At 51.2% G+C, this 22,355-nt stretch overlaps 1 protein-coding gene across 2 annotated transcripts in view; it reads right to left on the minus strand.

Moving 5' to 3' along the window:
• Positions 1-1,259: 1,259 nt before the first annotated feature.
• ADGRD1 (adhesion G protein-coupled receptor D1) overlaps positions 1,260-22,355 on the minus strand; it is a 116,699-nt gene continuing 95,603 nt past the window's right edge. For both annotated transcript variants that reach the window (XM_084761995.1, XM_084761994.1), the window contains 7 exons: positions 17,724-17,790; positions 15,931-15,997; positions 7,445-7,536; positions 5,396-5,522; positions 5,039-5,080; positions 4,241-4,333; positions 1,260-3,394 (listed from right to left, as the gene is read on the minus strand). In XM_084761995.1, the coding sequence (XP_084618121.1) occupies positions 3,299-3,394; positions 4,241-4,333; positions 5,039-5,080; positions 5,396-5,522; positions 7,445-7,536; positions 15,931-15,997; positions 17,724-17,790 (584 nt within the window). In that variant the 3' untranslated portion in view covers positions 1,260-3,298. The remainder of the gene's footprint in view (positions 3,395-4,240; positions 4,334-5,038; positions 5,081-5,395; positions 5,523-7,444; positions 7,537-15,930; positions 15,998-17,723; positions 17,791-22,355) is intronic.

Raw genomic sequence — 22,355 nt, forward strand, 5'->3', positions numbered from 1 at the left:
GAAATAAGAAAATGACTAGATCAGATATAAACCCTAATTAACATGAAGAACAGATTCCCAGTGGTGGGATATCCAAGAAGAAATGAGGGACGGTGGGATACAGCACTGTTCGCTTCCTAATTGATTTTTTTTAAAAAGTTAACCTTTCAACTACTAAGCGACAACACAGCAGCCTTACCGTGTCGAGCTTTATCCTTTATAGTCTCTGCTACCTGTGGTCTACCACAGTCTAAAAGTGTGAAACAAAAACAAAATTCTCCGATAAATAATTGAATTAAAAAAAACTACACGCCCTTCTGAGGGATGCCATAAAATTTCATAGGCTCCTATTCTAACCCCCCTGGAATGTGGATTTTCCCTCTGTCTGGTGTGTCCACACCGTATACTCCTCCTGCCTGTTAGCATGAAGCATCCAGACCCTGTAGGTGTCCTGCCTACATGCCCCGCCGTATGCGTGATAGACCCACTAGTGTTCGGCATCTGTGTTCCATACGCTTCCTGCCCACTAGTCTTGCACCCACACTGTATATGTCACCTACTTGTCGCTCTGCCACACCCATGGTATATAGACTTACTCCTGCTAGTCACTCAACAGCCTTGATCACGAGATCAACAGCGACTGGTTGAAAGAATGCTTATCTAGGAAGCTAATGCTCTGTTAGGATGCCCAGGTTGTCAACAGGCTTCATCGGGTCTCACGGGCATTGTGTCACCTCACAGCCCTCCCAGGAAGAAAACATAAACAGGGAGCAATAAGAGACACATCACAGTCACACCTCTCCTGACACTGTTATAGCTGTTTGATCATTACTAATGCCATTACTCTTATACTATGGCTGTAACTTACAGCCCGTTGACTAATGAGTGACTACAGTTCAGCAGGCAGGGCCTACAGTCAAGCAAGGCTGGTAGAATCAAACATCCGATAGGCTACACATCACCCAAACCTTCAGTTATTAACCCAAACACCACTTTTCACCAAGGGCTAATTTTAGCGGACTAAAGAAGCAACATCCCGCTGCCAGTGAGGAAATGCATTTGGAAGGACTGCCTATTGCGCAAACAGCCGAAGAGGACCCAAGCCAGGCAGTTGTCCCTTTCCTTCCCAAGCCTGCTGATTGCCCCGAGTGCTCACACCCACCCCTGCCATACAGACCCCTGGGCTGGAATATACTATGTATACAGTAGGCGCTGAAACTTTTGTGACGCCGTCCTGTTCGGGTGCCACCGACCACAGATTGCGAAGCCCGACACTCTAGTTAAGGACATCACGGGTTTATTTCATCAAAATCACAACATGTCTTCACGATAGCAGCAACCCATCATGTTCCCTCCGCTGTAAACTACTCACACACAACCATTCTTCCTAATTTATGTGGGGTCCAAATTACACACAGATAATAAACGATGGCGGAAGCCAAAGTAGGTAGCCTATAAATAAACCGCGCGCTTTCACTCGCTGGAGATGGGAAGCCGAGACAGGTTTTCCTCTTGACTTTTTCTTGATATATCAGCTACATAAGAGCGAGTGTTACAAAAAGCCAGAAACTGAGACTCCCGTTGGGAATGAAGACAGTCCTGGCCTGCCTTTGCCTTAGTGGAAGCCCAGCCATGCGTGGGAGCGATACAGTGTTCTCACTATTGGGAGGAGCTCAGGAGGGCAGGTCGGACCCTAGGTCACTGGTGTCTGCTTTGAGGGATGGTGAGATGCTGAACAGTGACTACACACACACACACATTCTGTAGATGGGACTTGTCACCGAACACAGAGCCTCAACACGGCCTCAAGCCTGCATTGGCCAAAGGGGCTGCAGGAGGGTAAGTCATAGGGGCCCCTTGGGGTGGTTGATTTAAGTCCTGGCTTGGACGGAGCAAAGTCTGGTCCTATAGCCTTACAGCTTCTGGAAGAGATGGGTGCAGGGGGCTGTCACTTAGGGGCTGGGGTGTGTGGCTCAGTGTGGAGTGCTTGCCTAGCTGTGCCAGGCCCTGGCTCTATTTCATTAAAGTGGAGAAAAGAGAAGAAGAAAAAAATAAGCCAAAAAGACCAATAGAACTGAGTGGGAACGTATTCTCAAGCCAAGTAAATGTGGATAAGAAAGGATACTCAGGGGTATCTTGGGAAGTGAGGGTTTTCCAGTATCATGGCCTGACTGGCCATCTCAGCTGTACATGTCACAGATGCTTAGGTTCCTGTCACACTAGCTGGCCCTTCAAAGCCTGCTCCATAAATCTCTGTGGTCCCCACAAACATGAGGACCTTGCCCACATGCAGTTGTCACAGTGACTGCACTTCCTGGGGCTGAGTCTGATTCCGGTCATTCATGCTGCAGTGGCCACGCTGCCCATCAGTGGGGACTTGGTGTGGTCACTAATGGGAAGAAATCAGCCTCCTCAGTGTGGCTGCTCTGGTGTGTGAGGGACACGAGGCACATCTGACTGTCTGGGGCCTCATTGGCTCTTACACAGAGGTGGCGTGTCTAAGGGATGAAAAAGCAGACCCTAGGGGTAGCTATGGCCCAGAAAAACCAGGAGATGCAGGTGCAGGGGGATACCCATCATGGACGCTCAGCCCTGGAGGAGGCAGTGGACAGTAGAGAGATTCATGTTTTAAAAAGGCATTCTAAGGCTGATTTTAGGTCCAGCTTGCAGGGAATTGACGACCCAGTCAGTTCCTAGGCAGTGGCTCCTTTAGGCTGTCTTTGCAGAGCTCCACACACAAGTGAGTGGGTGAGTCCAGACAGGCAACGGCATGGACCCCAGAACTGACCGTCCAGCTAGAGTATGTGGTGGCTCAATTAGTGTCCCCTTACATGAAGATGTGCATTCCAATTGGTGCTGGCCTCATTCCCCGCCCCCATTAATTCGGCTACCTCTGTTGACCCTCTGGTCAGCCATAGGACCTTGAGGACCACCCAGGACTCGGGGTCTTCATCAAGACTGAGGCTATGACCTCCCATAGCTGCATCCTTACATCTCATTTATCACAGGCTTGCCAGTATGGCACACAGTAATGGGGGAGGTTCACACTTAGTGTCACTATGGGCTACATTGAGCTCTGATGTCCACAGATAACAGAAGTGCCTACCACACCAGGGACGGAGGGCCACACCATCAGTGACCACACCACCCTGAGTCAACTTGCAGTGCTAGGCAGGGCATTTTGCACAGTCTTAGGTAGGGGCCATTATCCCAGGCCGAGGCCGCAAAGAGGAGAGGGGCCCATGATGGAGGCAGGGTGTACACTTTTTTTTTTCTCTGCTTCAAGGAAGGCACTTGTTTTGAATGGCAGCCTCTCTGTTCACACAGCAGATAGGTCCACACGGTGGGTAGAATGGCTGCTCTTGTCCCACGGGCTTAACTTTGTAGATGTCGTGCCTGGCCGGGTCCCGTTGACCTACAAAACACAAAGTGAGGTGTGAGGACAGCTCCGTGAGGTAGAACTCATTCCATGTGAGTGTTGAAGATCTTGGACCTGGGGCCATGTGAGGACCCGGGGCCCCACTGCTGAGATACAAGGCTCTGAACACCCAACGAGTCCAGACCAGAGAGCCCTGTGCAGTTCCCTACCTCATGAAGCCCAGGGTCTTTGCTCATCACCAATCAGGCTTCGTCTTTGCTCTCACGGGCTGTTAATTCCCATGAAGAGGACAGACAATGGTCATTAGGCAAATGGCTGAGGTGGGAGTTTGACCATGAGTCAATGACACTTAGTGTCATCCAGGAAAGAAGTACTAGAGCAGTGGTTCTCAACCTGTGGGCCGCGACCCTTTTGAGGGTCTCCAATTAGATATCTTGTATATCAGATATTTACAAAATTACAGTTATGAAGTAACAATGAAAATTATTTTATGGTTGGGGAGGTTGCCACAACATGGGGAAGTGTATTAAAAGTTCCCTGCAATAGGGATGTTGTGAACCCCTGCTCTAGAGAAAATGGTTAATAGATGGGGGATAAATGGGCCACATTGCGAGCTCGGCCCTTCCAGGAGCCTGAAGAAGAGGGAGGCAAGCGGGCTCTGTTTAAACAATGGCTTGTAGCAGCGTGTGTCCTCCATTAAGCAGAGGCTATGTCCACCTGAGAAGCATGCTTAGCGCCATGTTGATGGCCGAGATTGCTGGTCCTCATAACAGCCATACTAACCAGAGCCCTGAGGATGGTGAGGGGACATTTGGAACATCTGGAACTGGTTTAGTGAAGCAAAGGGAAGGGACTCAGGAAGACATGTCACGTTGTACTCACGGTGTCTGAACTGCAGGGCTTCGTGTTCATGGTACGGGCAGAGCTGCTCGTGAGAGACCAGACCTTGGTCTTGTGCTTGAAGGCCGCTCTCACCTTCAAAGGCAGAAGGAAGAGCCTTAGAGGGAACACCAGGAGTTGACAGAGCAAACTCTCAGGGGTCATTGACAACAGTCTCTAGACCACTGGTTCTCAACCTTCCTAATGCTGTGACCCTTTAATACAGTTCCTCATGTTGTGGTGACCCCCAACTATAAAATTATTCTCATCGCAGGGCTAGAGATGGCTTAGCGGTTAAGAGCACTGACTGCTCTTCCAGAGGACCCAGGTTCAATTCCCAGCACCCACAGGGCAGCTCACACCCATATGTAACTCCATGCTCTGACACCCTCACACAGGCAAAACAAACACCTATGCACATAAAATAAAAAGAAAGAAATGTTTAAAAAATATTCTCACTGCTACATCATACCTGCAATTTTGCTATGATTATGAATCATATCATAAATATATGTGTCTTCTGATGGCCTTAGGGGACCTCTGTGAAGGGCTCATTTGACTCCCAAGGGGGTCACAACCCATAGGTTGAGAACCACTGTTCTAGAGACTTACTGTGATATGAGCCCCAAGCACCCAATATAAGGGTAGGACATCAAAGTTGATACCAATATCCACATCACAGTCAGCCCTCCCTAAGCAGGTTCTGACAAGAGATGTCCCCTAGACAACGCCACCCTTCTCCCTGTGCCCTTGTGGAAGTGGAGAGCTACTTGGAGCTGTCAGGGGACGGACTGGACATACCTCTGAGTTCAGGAGACAGTGGAAGAGGAAGATGAAGAGGCCCTGGGAAGGAAAGGGAGAGACAACATCAGAGCCACACAGTGACATCAAGTCCCTCCATCACACAAGCCTGAGGGTGGCATGTGCACAGCTCACTGTGGGGAGCTTGCTGTGACCTGGAACCTCAGGCCCACAGGGCCAGTGAAGGGGGATTTTGAGATGGCTCAATTCAGGAAGGGGCAAAGACCCTAACCATCACCCCAGCTTCCAAGCAGAGGACACCAGACTCTGTCCTAACTGGGCCTTGGTGTTCCCACCTGCCAGGGATGATGGGAGCTGACAGTGTTGCCTACCTATTGGCCTACAGGTTCTTCTTACCTGCAAGGAGTTGAGTACAGCAAACATGTATTGGAAGACCAGGGCCCGGTCACTGACAGCAAGCACCCCAAACACCCATGAGGTTCCCAGGATGGGCAGCAGTACAGCAACAGCCTTGGCTGTCAACCTGGAACAGAAGCCGTGACATTTATGTTGGCAGTGGGCAGGAAAACCAGACCATGAGAACCATAGGGTGCCAGGTCGGCTGTGAGAAAAAATGGCTCCGTGGGGGAAAGAGACCGGGTTGTCTGTGGACACTTGAGGGGAATAGCAGACCCTGTCTTCCATGGTGGTCTGCTGACACCAACTTGCTATCTCATGGCACGTTTATGTCTGAAGCCCCCAAAGAGCTCAGACAGGGACAGCGTTTGGTGTCACTTCTGTTTTGTTTGTTTGGTTGGTTGTTGTTGGTTGGTTAGTTGGTTGGGTTTTGTTTTTGTTTTTGTTTTGTTTGGCTTTTCAAGACAGTGTCTCTCTGTGTAGGACTTGCTTTGTAGACCAGGCTGGCCTCGAACTCACAGTGATCCACCTGCCTCTGCTTCCCAAATGTTGGGATTAAAGGCGTGCGCCACCACACCTGGCTGGGCACTTCTGCAGAGAGAGGCGCCTCCTGGCTGGGCTCTGGGAGTAGCGATGGGTAGAAGGTGGTAATGTGAACACAAATGTCGTGGGCACAGTGGCAGCCTTGATACTGCAGATGCCAGGCTAAGATAGGAGCAAAAACCTGGGCTGGGTATGAGAGCTGGGAACAGACTGGTGACCTTAGCCGCTGAAGGCCATAGGTCTGAGAGTAAGGTGAGGGAGAACAGGCCCCCTCACAGTCAGGCCACAGTGGGAAGCAGACAGACCTAGGCTCCCCCACCTCTCATGAAGATGAAAAAAATGCCCCTGACCCCTATGGACTTACTTCTTCATTCAGGCACGGCCTAGAAGGTTCCAGGGACAGAAAAAGCCCAAGAGAACTTCTTTCACTTGTCAAGTTAATTGACAGTGTTTAGAATAATTATCTCACTGAGTTGCTGTAGCCTGCTCATAGTTTTTGCTCCACACACTATTTTTAAAGTCCCATACAGGACGGCAGCAGCCTGACATCCCGGCTGCTTCTGCAAGAGCTCCCAAGGCACCTGTGAGGGGTTCCCCAGCCTTAATCCTTAATCCTTCCTCTATGGTCAAGAGGAACTCTGAATTTTGAGTCCATGACACTCACGTGAGTCGCACTCCATTAGGCACAAGGCCAGGGTCTTGTCACCATAGTCCCCTCCTACTCTGCTGTCCAGGAAGGAAGAGACCCTTTCGAAGAGGGCTTTGGCCACCGCCGTTCTGCCTCTCGGAGGGCAGTGTGGATTTGGTCATGAAGCCCACACAGAGGGGGGAGGCACAGTATGGAAACTGAGTCCAGGAATCCGTATCTCCATGGATGGGGCATCTTATAGGCTCAGGACAGGTTGCTGTGTCTCCTCCTGCCACATCCATTTGCCATTGGCAGGACCCAGTAGATCAACACCAGGGACCCAGGCAGCCCCAAGTGGCATGTCAGTCCCATGGAGGGTGGGGTATTTCCAAAGACACCCTTTCTCCCTTGGTGGCAGCCCAGAGTGTGTGGAATGTTCTGCTTGCTAGGATGCTCCCTCACACAGAACCCCATGAGGAGGATCCTGTTGCCCCCTTTCCACTGAAAAAGTAGTGAAGGGCAGAGGGGCCCGTTGCTGCACGAACTAGAAGTCAGATCTTCCTATATGGAGTGTTTATTTCCCTTCCCTCCGGATGTCTCTGATTCTGGTTGGAGAGGTCCCAGGAAGCACCTTCACATGGCCTCCGAGGCTGCTTTGTGACCTCAGATGGCATCATTGGGAGTACGTAATGGACTAAGGACCCAAACGAAAGGCTTGCCGTGTAGGCTCCGAGGATGTGGAATTAGCTGAAGACTGAATGGGGCTTGCCCTGAGAAGCACCATTATCTGTCCTTCCTGAAGCCTTCGAGAGCTACCCCCCCACCCCCGCCCCCTGCTGGGCAGCACAGTGGGATGTGGACAGTTGGGGTCAACTCACTTGAAGGCACCAGGGTCCCCATGTATCTTGTAGTTGTCGGTGCTGATATGAGAAATGACCCTTGTCACGGCAACCAGGATAACGATGTTGACCTGCAAGGGAGGAGAGAGACTGAGGGTAAGCCGTGAGGGGCCAGGCTTACCCACAGGATACAGGAATCTGCCCCCACTGTAGCTGTTCCTCGGCTGGCCAGCGGGGAACACAGCTGGGACAAATTCAAGCGTAGTCTCCAGGCTTTGAGGGAAACAGATGCCCCTTAAGCCTGCCCATCTATGCTGCTGAGAGAGACAAGGCAGGGACTCCTCTCTCATCCTACAAGTTCACAGCAGGAAGAGTGAGTGTGAGCACTGGGGTTAGATGAACCAGCTCAAAGCTCGTGTTGCACTTACTCACTTCGTTTGACAACACCACCGCCACCCCGGACATTCCCTATGGATCCTGGGAATCTCTGCTCCCCGCTGAGTAAGGAGGATTGGCTGGTACAAACTAGCCAGGAAAAGAGGGGATGGTCCCCATGTGTCCAGTCCTCTTACAGCAGCTGGCTCTCACACCCCCACACCTGTGTGTGATGTTTGAGAGTCGTAGCAGTAAGGGATGTCAGCTGTGCCCAGTACTGTTTGTGCTCTGGATGGAGACCTTGGCTCCCATGCTAAGCCAGCACTCAGGCTTCTCAGGCTCCAGCCCAGGTAATCCTTTACCTAGCAGCTCTCCTGGATCCTAAATATTAAGGGGGCAAATTGGGCTTAGCAGGGGGAATGACCCCCTAGTCTCTTTCTGCTTGAGGGGGCCCCCAGTGGGTTGTGAGAGCAGTGCTGTGGCCAGGGCTATTCCCTTAAATGTTAAAATCTTCAAGATTATCACCAGGCCAGCGACAGGCTTGTGACCTTAGAACTGACAGGGGCTTTCCCGTCAGGCCTCACAGGGAGGCTGCTAGCCCACCTAGCCTTATACACAGCCAGAGCTGGCAATGCCAGAGAAGCCTGCAGTCAAGACCCCACAGCTTGCGGCAACATGCCTGCATCAGCAGCCTAGGCGGCTGAGTCCCAAGCCGTTCTGAGACACGGCTCCCCCTTCATAGAATGCCTAATGGACACCCCTCCCCTGCATAGAATGCCTGATTTTGGGGGGGACTTGAGATGCTTTTCCCCTCTCTAGTTCCAGCTGGTACTTTTCCACTCCAGCCTTCTCCCTCTGCCTCCTCCCAGCTCCCATCAGTCATGCGGAGCCTTTTGTTAAAGGTTTTCAGCTGAGACAATTCTGGGTCTGTGCTACACGGTTCCCAGGAAAACGAGGCACTGTGGGTACTTCGCCTGCCCTGTCTAGACTCTCGTTTATGCCGCCGTCAGATGCGAACAAAGGCTTAACCGTCACTTTCCCTCTGTGCCTTGTTGCCCTGGGTAACAACAGAGTCTCCCAAGGTCGGGGATGATGGGAGAGGTTAATGCGTAGCCAGCTAGCACAGTGTCACGCAGTGTCCAGTAATTCGGCTGCCCTCCAGCCTTCCTAACAACAGAAAGAAAGCTGCAAGGGGCAAGAGGCAGTGGGAGCGATGGGCCGCTGGCTTGGACAGTGACAAGAAGCAGAACAAACTATGTGGGGTGACCGATTCAACGGGTGGGGGTGTCACCTCAGACCATGGCCACATCTGAGAGCCCTAAGCTGTGTGCCCCATATTCTACAGAGCACCCCCTCTGTCACAGACGGAGAGTGGAGATGGAGCAGCTCTAGGTCACAATGTTACAGACCCTTATGGACCTCCCAAAATTCAGTAGATTTTCTTTAGGGGAAAAAATAATAATAAATGCTTTTTCATTTGTATGCCTTTGGTTCATTTCCAGAGTACTGGGGTTTTTTTTTAACAACACAAACCTTGCAGTCCCCAGGATTTTGGGGGTGGGTGGGTAGAGTGAGCCACTCTCCCGCTGGCACGCTGCCAGCCTGCCCCTTTCACTTTGGGAATTTATGGCTTAGCTACCTCGCACACCTGCAAAAGCTGTTGGCTGATGATTAGAAGCAAATCGGTTATGCGCCAGTGGGCGAGAGATGTGGACCCTGTGGTTCTGTAGGTCGTACCTAGGGCACAGCAATGGTCCTTCTTCCTCTCTCAAATCCCGAGGCCCTGTGTCCCCTGGAGGAGACGCTCTTGGGGTGACCATGCAGCTGGAGGTATCCAGTCTGATCGGGGAAGCTAGTATGAAGCCTGCTACTCCCTTGGGGAGAATTGACACCGAGGGACAGAATAGTAGCTGTGGACAAAGATTGTCCATTGATTCAGATTTTTTTCATATATTCCTAAGATTCTTTTCTCTCAACCATGCCTGTTACAAATTTGAAAACTCAAATCGCCTAACTACCTTTTAATTTGGAGCAATTAAAAATGAAAAGGGAAATTACTTTAAATTCGTTTTCAGTGAGCATGTCCACAGTGTCCTTGGAGGGGTCACAAAGATTTTTTTTTTAACTAGGCTAGGTTCTAACAACTCAGGGATAGAGATGGGCCGGGGGAAGGGCCAGTGGGATGCTGCCTGTGGGAGCGATTCAGATACCTTGTGTGAGGTCAGAGGTCACACTGCCCTGTTCCTGACATGAGCATAGACACTGCAAAAGGTGATTCCATCCCAGACCTCCTCAGATCAAAGACCAGAGATTTAGCCCTGTAGTTCCAGGATTCCTCAGCCAGGATACCGACAGGGCAATCAACTTGTCGTGGAGTGTTCCACAAACAAGAAAATGTGACAGGCAATCGCTTCGGGATTTATTTTGACTGATCTAGCCAAGAAACACACAGTGTCCCAGCAGCAGCAAAGCTGCTCATATTGTCATCTGTCCCAACTTGCCACCATTTCTCTTTTTATAGGTTTGTGTGTTGCCAGGGAGCGGGGTGTATTTTTGCCCTTGACACAGCTTTGGTATTGTCTGGTTTCATTTGGAGGCCTAGGACCTGGTCCACCGTATCTGTAGCGACTTTTATCTAAGTCTCTGTGGTTTTGCATCTGTTGCTGAGCCGGGACCACCCTGTAGGCAGCGGCAGCGGGAGAACACGATCCTGAATCTGTGCAGTGAGGCAGGAGCCAGGGGCTTACAAACCACAAAATCTACAAGTTCACAGAAAGACCAAGCGGAGCGGGCCTGGCCCCTCGGCTCCACTCTGTTCACTGGGGCCCACGTCCTGGTGGGACTGGAAAGGCCTGTTTTGGTTGGGAAAGGTGGGTGAGGAAACCATCGGGGACTTGGCATCAATTTGCAGGATGGGGGCAAGCTACTAGGGGCAAACATCAAAGAGACAATTCCAAGCTGCGTTTGGGAAGAGAAGAATAGGGCTGCAACTTCAGGCGGCCAGACATAAAGGCCAGCACAGGCCAGGATGATGCAGGAAAAAGTCGTGGGGACTTCTAGAGGAGGAAGTAGAAATGGTAGGTGGGGCCTCTGGGGTTGGCCCAGGCTCTACTGTCAACTTAGGGTCATCTAGGAACTTATGGGAGGGAAACATGGGAATGTGCACAGGTGTTTTACAAGGAGAAAATTTTCCACATCTGCACACACATGATATATAAATATGGATCTCCTGGCCTGTTGCTCTGTCTATGATGTATCTCTGTAGCTGCACCTCTGTGCAGCCATGGATCTATGTGACTGTAGCTCTATATATCTGGGGAATCTATGTGCCTGTAACTCTGTGTCTGTAACTGTGAATCCATGGGCCTGTAGCTCTGTGTGTGTAACTATGAATCCATGGGCCTGTAGCTCTGTGCCTGTATTTGTGGCTCTATGCCTGTAGTTCTGTGTATCTAGGTATGTATGGACTTAGAGCTCTGTGGCTCTGTGGATCTACGGGCCTATAGCCTTGTGGATCTGTGAATCTATGGGCCTATAGCTCTGGGTAGCACGGGTCTAGGTACCTAAAGCTCTGTGTATAGCCTCGTGGATCTATAGCCTGTAGCTTTGCATCTGCATCTACATATTCATGTGTCTATACCTGGCTTCTTGGGGAAGACAAGGATTTTGAGTACACCAGGGTCTCTTCTCTTTCTCAGGCCTGGGGGCGTTGCCCTCCTTTCCTGGTTGGGACAGGCACAGACCAAGCCACTGTGGGGGCAAAGGCTGTAGTATCCCTTCTCTTCCTGAACTCTCTCATCTTGCTTGGGGCCAGCGGTGTCCAGGCTGTTTGGGCTGGCTGGCCTGCTTTCCCTTGTGAGCAAGCTTTCATTGCATAACCCTCATAACACCACTGCGTGCTGAGGTGATGCACTAAGCTGAGATCATGTGTATGGACTGTAACCATGCAGAGCTGTGGTCCCACACAGATGGCCAAAGAGATAGGGGACCAGGGGAACTGACCCGCTGAGCCTTTGGTTTCGGATGCCTGGCTTCCGGTGGCTTCCAGGGCGATAAAAGAATAATGTCCTTCATTCAAGCCCCTAGCCTATGGTGCTTTCTTGCAAGATCTTAAGCTGATGAAGCCCCGGGGACCTGCTGGTCCATTGGATACGGTTACATCAAGTTGGATGGCGGGTCCTGATGCTGACTTTTCTGCTCTTCTCTTTTAGCTCAAGGAAGCCCAGGAAGCCCGCAGGGGCCTGTTACTGCCCACAGCCTCTTCCTGCATCACCAGGCCAGCCCTCACTAGCACAGAAGGGGAAGTCACATGTTCTGACACACACATCCCACTTTCTAAAATGGCTTTACTTGAAAATTTTGTAAGCCAGCTGGGCACGGTCGCACAAGCTTTTAATCCCAGCACTCGGGAGGCAGAGGCACGTGGACCTCTTGAGTTTGCAGCCAGTGTAGTGTGTTTCAGGACAGCCAGGGCTATACGGAGAAACATGTCCTCCAAACACTGGACTTGGGAGGCGCTCTTGCAAAGAGCCTGAGGTCGGTTCCCTGCCTCTGCATCGGGTACCTCATAACTACCTGTAACTCCAGCTCCAGGGAATCCAACGCCTTTAGCCTCCTTGGGCACCTACACTTACACTCGGGTGCATAAATTTACACAAAGAAACACAACACACAAAATGAAAACTAGTAAGAGTAACTCTTTAAAACTGTGCTGGCCTCATGGAGTGCTTTAAGATGCAGATCAAGGCTAAGCAAGGGCCGTCCATCCCGCACCGTCCCTCAGGAAGCCGCCATTCGGGAGTACCCAAGCCACATTTTCTCATCCATTTCCCACTTGCAGGAGAATAAGTGCCCACAGAGAGCTTTTACACAAATGGGGTCAGGCCGAGCTTGACATCCAAAACTTGCTTCCTTTATCTGGAAGTGAGGCGGGAAACTCAGGGTGACTGAGAGCGTGGCTCAGGAAGGTACAAACCCCTCCATCATCTGAGGTGGTGGGGCACACAGAATGTCACCCTGTCTCTACCTCAGCACCCAGCCTAAGGCCTGGCAGCCAGCAGGACAGGTTACAGCATACCTTGAGACTGGGATTGGCCAACTTTTTTTTTTTTTTTGCCAAGGGCTGAGTAGTAAATACTTTCGCCTCAGAAGGCCGCAGTGTCTGCAGAAGAATGTCTGAGCACTGCAGCCTGAGCAGCTGCAGACACGTAGTAAATCAGGGGCTGTGCCCCAGAACCTGACCTCAGGCTAGGCATGGTCACATCTGCTCCTTTAGGCCAAGCCTGCCCTTTGCCACAGGAGCCATTAGAGCTGCAGTTCTCAACCTTCCTAATGCTGTGGCCCTTTAACACAGTTCCTCATGTGGTGGCAACACCCGGCCATAAAATTATTTTTGTTGCTACTTCAGGACTGTGATTTTGCAACTGTTATGAATCATTGATGTAAACATCTGTGTTTTCTGATGGTCTTAGCTCCCCCCACCCCCCACCCCCCTACCCCCCCAACATCCCCCCCACCCCCGTGAAAGGGTCATTTGACCTCCGAGGGGCTGGGACCTATAGTTTGAGAATCACTGTCTTAGAGAGTGCTCACACCTCCCTCTCAGCTTCTGCTATACCCGATGACCCAATGTTAGCCATTATTAGAGCATGCTGGGAGATTTTATAGGCTGTGACCTCTAAGCCCCTGCAGGGGAAGGTGACAGGGGAAGCTTTAAGCATCACACAGTGGGTGTAGCCATGGACTTCCGTCCCTGAGGTTAAGAATGGCTGACACCAGCCGGGCGTGGTGGCGCAAGCCTTTAATTCCAGCACTCGGGAGGCAGAGGCAGGCAGATTACTGTGAGTTTGAGGCCAGCCTGGTCTACAGAGATAGTCCGGGACAGCTAAGATAACATAGAGAAAATCAGTCTCAAAAAAAAAAAAAAAAAAAAAAAAAGAATGGCTGACACCCTGGGAAGGGAGCAGTGTACTTTAGGTAGCACAATCCCTGGGAATCACACCCAGGGCTTCATGAGCCTGGCACACACAAAGGGGTTAGGTTTCTGAATGCTGGGGATAAAATGATGTGGTCCCAGTAGCTTCATCTCCCGGCTGCCTCTAGCTAGAGGCACACAAAGAGCATCTACACACAGGGGCTCTTCCTGGCCCAAAAGATCCAGAGGGTCTGTGTATTGACGAAAGAGAAGAGACCAGACCTTCAACACAATCACTTCCCTTCTTGGTCCTGTTGCCCCAATGCCTTTGTGCTGATGGTACACCCTGAAAACAATTTGTAATAGCATTGGACTCTCCTGTAGGTCTGGGCACAGCCCAGCTCTGGCATGGAACACTTCATAGCACTCCATGTGGTGTCGTCTCTACACTGAGAGCTGCTAATGGGAAGAAAACCTGTGGTACCCAGAGCTCTCTGCAGACAGGCATCCCTGGAGGGAGCTTGGCTCCACCTCACCCCTAGTCTAGACCTTACAACTCTCCTTGGAGGTGATTCCAACACTAAACGGGCCCCTGTCCAGATCCTGTGACCCTCTCTGCTGGGTCACAGCTTCCAGTTCCTTTGAGGCTCCTTTTCCTAGGAGGCTATGCATGTTTGCCTAGGATAGCAGTGGTGTCCTGGGAGCCACCGATACAGGGGACTCACCTGTAAACATGGATCCTGGACCAACCCTAAGCCAGGGCCCAACTCAGCTAGTGACTTCAAAGCTGGCGTGGTTCCCCACCCCTACTGTACCCCAACCAAGAACAGAGGAAATTACTTCCGGGTCCCTGGGGCCTATGCGCCCCGCAAAGCAGAGTGTCCAGTGGGAAATGCAGCAGCGAGCTCAACAGAAGCATCTTAACTACATTGTTTGTGTGTATAGCAGGAGCCACATGCATAGTGACAGTGCCTGTTCTCCACACCCAAAAGTCACGGCAACAACAGGTCACTCTCTGCCCTCTGTAAACCCTCAGCCAAGAAGGTGCCGTTGTGCCCATTAGTATGAGGGCATCAGAGGAATTTCTATAAAGAATAATTAGCCATTTGGCATCGCTCTAGGCTTCCTTCGTAAATTGACTACCAGGGTCCTGCCTCAACCAGTGCCACCGAATGGGGGGGTAGTCACACAGATTCATAGTTGAGAAAAGGAGAGGGGAGAGGCGGGGCTATGATCTTTTTGAAGTGTGTGTATAGATAAAGTGGCTGTCAGATGTGGCCCAAAACTTCCCAGAGGTCACCCTATCCTTTATCCGGTGAGATGTGAAGTCTGACATCACTTGAGATGTGAGGACAGTTTTCTCCCTGCTGTCAAGGTGGGGTTGGGGCACCCCATCTTAGGGGTAGCAACCAGCCTACTGAAGGGGTTTCCTTTGGGATTGGTCAACAATGCTCCCCTGAGCCCAGTGAAGAACCTGCCAAGGGTAGGACCCCCAGAACTTCAGTTATGACTCAGTCCGGACAAGAAGCCCTGCCCAGGGTGTGTGTGTGTGTGTGTGTGTGTGTGTGTGTGTGTGTGTGTGTGTGTGTGTGTATGTGTGAATGTCCTAGACCCTATGACTACACCAAGTTTGCTCTGTGAACTCCACATCACTGCAGCCATAAGCATCAGTCAGCACACAGGCACTGAGGTCAGTGGGAGGATGTAGCTATGGTTACAAGAATTCTGTATGGGTCTGGCTGCTTACTAATCTTGGGGCACCTGCCATACAGAATAGCCATGGGGAAGACAAGGAGTTCCTCAGCCATGGGCAGGTGCCCCACTTGGAGCTGTGTGGCTGATACCTGTATCTATGCCCCTGACTGTCCCCTCTGTCACTTATCTTCACCAGATGAATCTTCACTTACCTGTGAGGTTCACAGGAGTCCCACTAACATGCCAGCGTTGGAGTATTGGGACGCTCTAAGAATTCAGTGGAGGTACACTGGGGGCTTATTGGGGTTACTCCAAACTCAGGGCCTCCCTGAGGCTATCGGTAGCCAAGGCTCAGAGTTTTAGACACACACACACACACACACACACACACACACACACACCTGGGACAGGGAGCAGGGAGAACAGTAAGGATAAAAATGATGTTGTAGTATCTTGGGGTACATCTCTAGGAAGCCCAGTACAGTCTAAACAGCCCTCCCCTGATCTGCTTAACTGCCCACAAAGTGGGAGGGGGACTTACCACAATGACCAGCAGAGCAGGGCCCACAAAGGCCCAAATGGCACCACTCCCCAGTGACAACCAGCAGCTGTAAAGAAAAGAGCGTTGCTTAAGCAGCCTTGTCTACCCTCTGCAGAGGTGCCCCCACCCCGAAGCCATAACAATGGCAGGGCCCCAGACGAGAGAAAGAATCCTTTAGCTCTAGGTGATGCTATGATGCCCACTCTTCATCCTGAAGTCACTCCTATGATGAGCATATGGGTCTCTTCCTTGGAGAGAATTTCCCAGAATTGATGTCCGGGTCAGCCATCTCTGATGACTCCAGCCAAAGCCAAGAGTGGATTCCCACTTTGTTACCAGAATAGAGAAAAAGCCACACCAGAAACCAGCTTTGAGTCTTTGCGTAACATGTCAAACTCTGGCCAGGAAGGAGCCTCGAGTGGGGCTTAGGGAGCTGGTTGGCTACCTGTCCATCTTCCCTGAGCCCGCTTCTCACTACACCCCCATGCAATCCTAGCATGAGTAAATCGCCCAGTGCATCCCAGGAATCGCTCTAACATGCTGGGGTAGAGTGACTAGGATGTGAGAGTCCACCTACTCTCAGAGACATGGCCCCTAACTCAGGGGAGATAGCCAGATCCCCCACAGGGTTCCATGTTCTCCCAGAGCTGGGGTGGAATCCAAGAGTGTCATCCTTCCGATCCTGGACACTTACACTCTTTCCTTATGACACTACTGGGGCCCACAGGGACAGCAGCGAAGAGTGGGGCCCAGAGCTGGGCGTGATGGCACACACCTGTAATCCCAGTACTCTGGAGGCAGAGGCAGGAGGATCGCTGTGAGTTCGAGGCCAGCCTGGTCTATAAAGGGAGTCCAGGACAGCCAGGGATAAAGCAGAGAAATCCTGTCTCTAAAAACAAAACAATAACAATAACAAAGTGTAGCCCAGGCCTCCCAGCCAAGCAAAGACTGTAAGACCCATCTCTGCCTATGCACTCCAGACCATGTTCATTTGCGTACTCTCATATTCCTTCAGTTGGATGCTGCACAATCGCTGAACACCCAAGAAAGGCCTGAAGGCCACACACATGGGCTTCACGGGTGACAAGAGCCATGCATCTTGGAGAAGCACATGGATTTAAAAATTCCCATCAGAAGGATCTGTGGGTAAAATCCCTCGCTGCCAGGCCTCCTAATGGCCTGAGTTAGAGCCCCAGGACCTGAGGTAGAAGGAGGGAACTGTCTTCTGACCTCCACATGGGTACCATGGCATGTGTGCACATGTGCATACACATGTACATACAAGCACATGTACACACACACACACACACACTGAATAAATAGATGTAAAAAAGAAAAAACATGGAATATTATAATACCCACATTATGGTTCCTTTTTTGTTCATTTGGGTTTTTTGTGGTTGTTGTTGTTTGGTTGGTTAGCTGGTTGGTTTGTTTTGTTTTGTTTTCCAGACAGGGTTTCTCTATGTAGCCCTGGCTGTCCTGGAACTCACTATCCTGACCAAGCTGGCCTCAAACTTAAAGATCTGCCTGCCTCTGCCTCTGCCTCTGCCTCTGCCTCTGCCTCTTACGTGCACTGCCACCACCACCCAGTTTACATTGCTGGTTCTAAGAGCATAATGGGACTGTTCTAGCTCCCGCTGCCCAGGCCTGAGGGAGCCAGCTGATGCCCACTCTGCAACTCAAGTAAATGTGAGCATCTTAGATCAACACTGTGGGACACCTTCCAGTGCCTTTCCCTACAGGAGGCCTGCTGATCACCAGGCATACTCAGGGGATGCAGGGTCACTTACCTGTCACTTGTCCCATAGCTGTCCATCGAGGAGGACACAGAGATGATGCAGATGAGGAGAGGGCACCCTGGGGAGAAATGTCACATGATGTGCTCTCATCCCCTTCTGCCCACAAATGGGTGTGCTCGGCTCATGGCTGGCATATGCACTGGGGACTACGGCTGAGCACTGGGCACAGCATATTGTTAGGCACAGGACCTCACACATGCTCGCACTCACACAGAACCTTCTTTTGGTTCTACATAGGAGCCTAGGGGTCAGCCATAGCCCAGGGCTTAGGGCAGGCTGACCCAAGGTGACGAGAGGGGAAGCTGGCTGTCTTGCTTAGGCCATGGTTCCTAGCTAGGTCAAGTTGACCCACAAGAAGCATGTGCGAGTGGTAGAGGACATTTTGTGTATGTGTGTTAACAGGGATGTGTGTCCTGGACATTCAGTAGGCGGAGACCCAGACCTCTGCTGAACACCCCACTCTCCACAGGTTGGCTCCCTAAGAGAGTCAGTCAGTCTACAGCCCCAGGAGAAGGGGACAGTCTAGGGCCAGGTCCACTAGACAATCAAATGTGCAATTCCCATGTCAACAAGTGTTTGGGTCCATAACTCTCCAGCCAGCCACTCTGTTCCACGTCTCTAGGCCCGGAGGCTGGCTCCTTCTTGGCATATGACCCATGACTGGCTCAGTGGACCATCAGTCCCCCTTAGCCACAGCAATTGATTCAAAGACGGACATGTGACCTGGATGAACCAATAAGACCCCAGCAGGGACTTACCCTGCTGGAGGAAAAAAATAGCTCTCTCCCCACAGGGTTGCCTAGAGGGTAGGGATGTTGGAGGGAGAGGTGGGGCTTGTGCAGCCACTTTGGCACCATGAGGAGTTAAAGAAAGCTCAGGGCATTGCCAGTGAGGACATCAAAAAAGAAAAAAAAGAAAGAAAGAAAAAATAGTGTTGTGGAAGCCCGCGGATCAAGACCCGAATTCCACCACCACGGACCTTTTTGGCTATATGGGCCACTAAGTTCCCTTTGTGCCTAAGCTGGATTTGTTTTACAAGTCAGACTTCTGGAGAAGTAGTGGAAGAGAGGTCTAAGAACAAACTAGAAAAACATTTAGGCCAGCAATTCCCATAGCATTCCATCTCCCTGCCAAGAAAGAACTCGGGGTCAAACTGCTCTGAGAGCCAAGCAGCCCAGAGCGAACTGACCGCTCCCTGCACTTTAAAAGTTCAGAGAATGTATATATATATATATATATATATATATATATATATATATATTCAGATGTGAGTCTCCACAAGGAGGAAGCTGCTCGGTGTTCCCTACCTCAGCTGTGGCATGAGGGTCTTACTCTGGAAGCATGGCTGTGCTTCCCCCTCCCCCCCCCCCGTCCCCCAACATTCTGCAAATGCTTCTGGCCACTTGAAATCTTGTACGGGATCTGACACCCTTTGTCTCCTCCACAGAGGGCAAAGAGCCAAAAGAACTGGCTCCATACTCTACCACAAGATCTCTCCAAGGAGGATGCTCAAGACATAGGACTTTAGAGCCATGGGTCTCAACCTGGGGGTTGTGACCCCTTTGGAGGTCAATCAACCCTCTTACAGGGGTGGCACAGCAGATAATCCTGCATGTCAGACATTTATATAACGATTTGTGACAGTAGCAAAATTACAGTTGCGAAGTAGCAACAAAATAATCTTATGGTGGGGGGAGGGTCACCACAACTTGGGGAACTGTATCAAAAAGTTGCAGCGGTAGGAAGGCTGAGGACCACTGTTCTAGAGGAAATTATTTCTCAGCTTCCACTGGCCTGTCTGAGAGAGCAGTCCAGTTTCACCATACAGCTCTCTAGCGCCCCCTATAGATGCCTCATGCCCCCAGTTCCCTTATCAGGATTGTGGTTTGGGGGTCTAGTGCCATCTTTTTAAGAAGTTTCCCACGGGTCCTTGCCTCTGAAGCAAGGACCAGTTTAAATCCAAGTGCACAGGACATCAGGGAGTCTCCGGAGGCAGATGGTCAGCACAGAAAACAACCCTTGCCGTGGACCCGGGTCACCCTCAGCCTCCGTGCAAATGCCACTGTATTAGGACAGCTGCTTCTTCATGGTGACTGGTGGGGATATTATCAAAGACCCTCTGTTCCCTTCCAACATCAAGAAGACACTAAGGTATGTGGTGACACGGAGCCCCCAAGTTCTGGAAGGCACATCTCTTATGTCAAGCTCTCACGGTCCGCCCAAGATGGCAACACTGCCTCCAACCCTTTGGATGATGGAAGTGAGGGCCGGTCCCAGGTTGTGACTTTATGTCATTGCATAATGACTGATGAGCAGATGGGACAGCAAGAGGGTGGAGAGACTTTTCGGAAGACAGTGAGGAGCAGAGAGATGGAAAGCCCCCCACCCATCCCACACACCAGACCTGCTGTGCAGCTTCAGGGTGCTGGTTGAACCTCTCTGGGCCTCCATGATCTTGTTTATGAAATGGAGACTGCCACAGTGCTCACATGGGGCTATTGCAAGGACCACAAAGCCCTCAGTGGGTGATGCTGAGCCCTGCCAGAACCAGCATCCTGGATACTCAGATTCCCCACCTATACCCACCGATGTCTCCCCTGAAACTGTCTTCCCCAAACCCCAGCAAACTGTGTCACTCTCCTGTGGGCTATCTGGGGTCCTTCTGGCCCTGTCAGCTTTCATATATTCTCTCTGGGTCAAGATGCATTCCACCTAAGGACACGGTGATCTTTTGGAGAGGGACCAGCCTGTTGCTGTCCTATAGCTTTGGCTTCCTAAGATCCTGGGGGGGCGGGGGGGCAGACTTATTTGGGAAACTACTGCTGTGGGGTGCTTGCCAGAACCAACAGAGGCCTTGGGCATCTCTCCTGGAAGTCGCTGAGGCCACCTTCCCGTGTTTGCTGTTCTTCCACCTGTGGCAAGTGTACGGTCTGAACCACGGAGGCTCTTGAGACTTTGTTCTGAGTGGCTGGCATAAGTGCTGTGTGCTTCTTATGGGCTTGGACCTGAATTGCCAGCGCTGGCTCCAGGTGGTGACCTCTCCACTCTGGGCTCTCTGGGCCCTTAACCTCTCACTGACACTGTTCCATGGTGGACAGGTCTTCCAAACATGCAGTCATTGCTTGGTGTCATTTGTCCTGGCTAGTTTTATGCCATCTTGACCCAAGCTGGAGTCATCAGAGAGGAGGGGAGCCTCCGATGAGAAAATGCCTTCATAAGATCTGGCTGTGGGGAATTTTCTAATTAGCAATTGACACAGGGGAGGGCCCAGCCCCATTGTGCGTGGTGCCATCCCTGGGCTGGTGGTCCTGGCTTCTTTCTATAAGAAAACAGGCTGAGCAAGCCATGGGGAGTAAGCCAGTAAGTAGCACCCCTCCTTAGCCTCTGCATCAGCTCCTGCCTCTGGGTTCCTGCCCTGCTTGAGTTCCTGCCCTCACTGCTTTTAATGGTGAACTGTTATATGGAACTGGGGGTTGGGGTGTGAACAAAACAACTTTCCTCTTCAAGTTGCTTTTTGATCATGGTGTTTCAGCCGCAGAAACTGTAATCATAACTAGAACAGCATCGAAATCCGACCGAAGGTAGGAAGCTCCTTATTACTGCAGCACTGCCTAGCCGACCCTGACTAAACCCCCACCATCACCCAGAGGCTGAGCTGGCTTCCTCGAAAATAAAAATGAAGAGGAAAGGCGGGCCTGGAACACACTTCAGTGGGGTCTCCCCTAGGCGATTAGGGACTTCACAGAAGACACCCAAGTTCAATAGAAACAATAAACCTCACTGCATCTCTCCACGCTGAGCTGGTAATCAAACTCCAGTCAGCTGCATCAAATTGCAGGCACCACAGTCCCTCATCTCCGCTGGGACACAACCCGGTTCCCTCACTTCTGCCAACAAACCTGTAACTGTCTCCACGCCTCCTCCCTACCTCAGCTTCGAAACAGCATTAGATTTCTAGAAGCTTCCATTATGATTACATGCAGGCTGAAGCACTAGCAGGGAGACACCCAAGGGGAAAAGGCAGTGTTTCCCGTGGTCTCTGCCTGCAGCGGGGTCTCCTGTGTCAGCTCCGGCTTCTTCTCCATTAGGGGCTGGGGGGTTAAAAGCCCTGCCGCCTGCAGACCAACCATTCTCAGGCCGGAAGCCAACACTGCCCTGGCAAGATGAAGGACACAGTTCACGGGCTCCTGACGAAATTAATTAAGGGCAGGCTGATGGGAAGATGGATGGAGGCTGCGGGGGTCAGAGCCGCCTGGCGCTCTATTTGTAGAGAGCTTTTATCGGGGCTGCAGACCGAGTTCTGAGAGGACCACGCATGTGGACACGAGAAAACGCGATCCCTGCCACATTGGGAAGCAGGATGCCCGGCCTCTTCCTTTTTCAAAGGGACTTTGCCGTTGTAGGTAATGTCCCTCAGTGTTTTAATATTGGCAAATAGCTCATTTTTCTTCAATACTAGCAGATCAAGTAAAATATTCCTTAAGGTTGGAGAGAGTGGATTATCACACACACACACACACACACACACACACACACATACACACACACTCATACACCCATCACACACCCACTCACATTCACTCCCACACACATCACACACTCATTCACATACTCATTTCACAC

The sequence above is a fragment of the Acomys minous genome (assembly GCF_964271855.1).
Source record: "Acomys minous genome assembly, chromosome: 16".
Lineage (NCBI taxonomy): Eukaryota > Metazoa > Chordata > Mammalia > Rodentia > Muridae > Acomys > Acomys minous.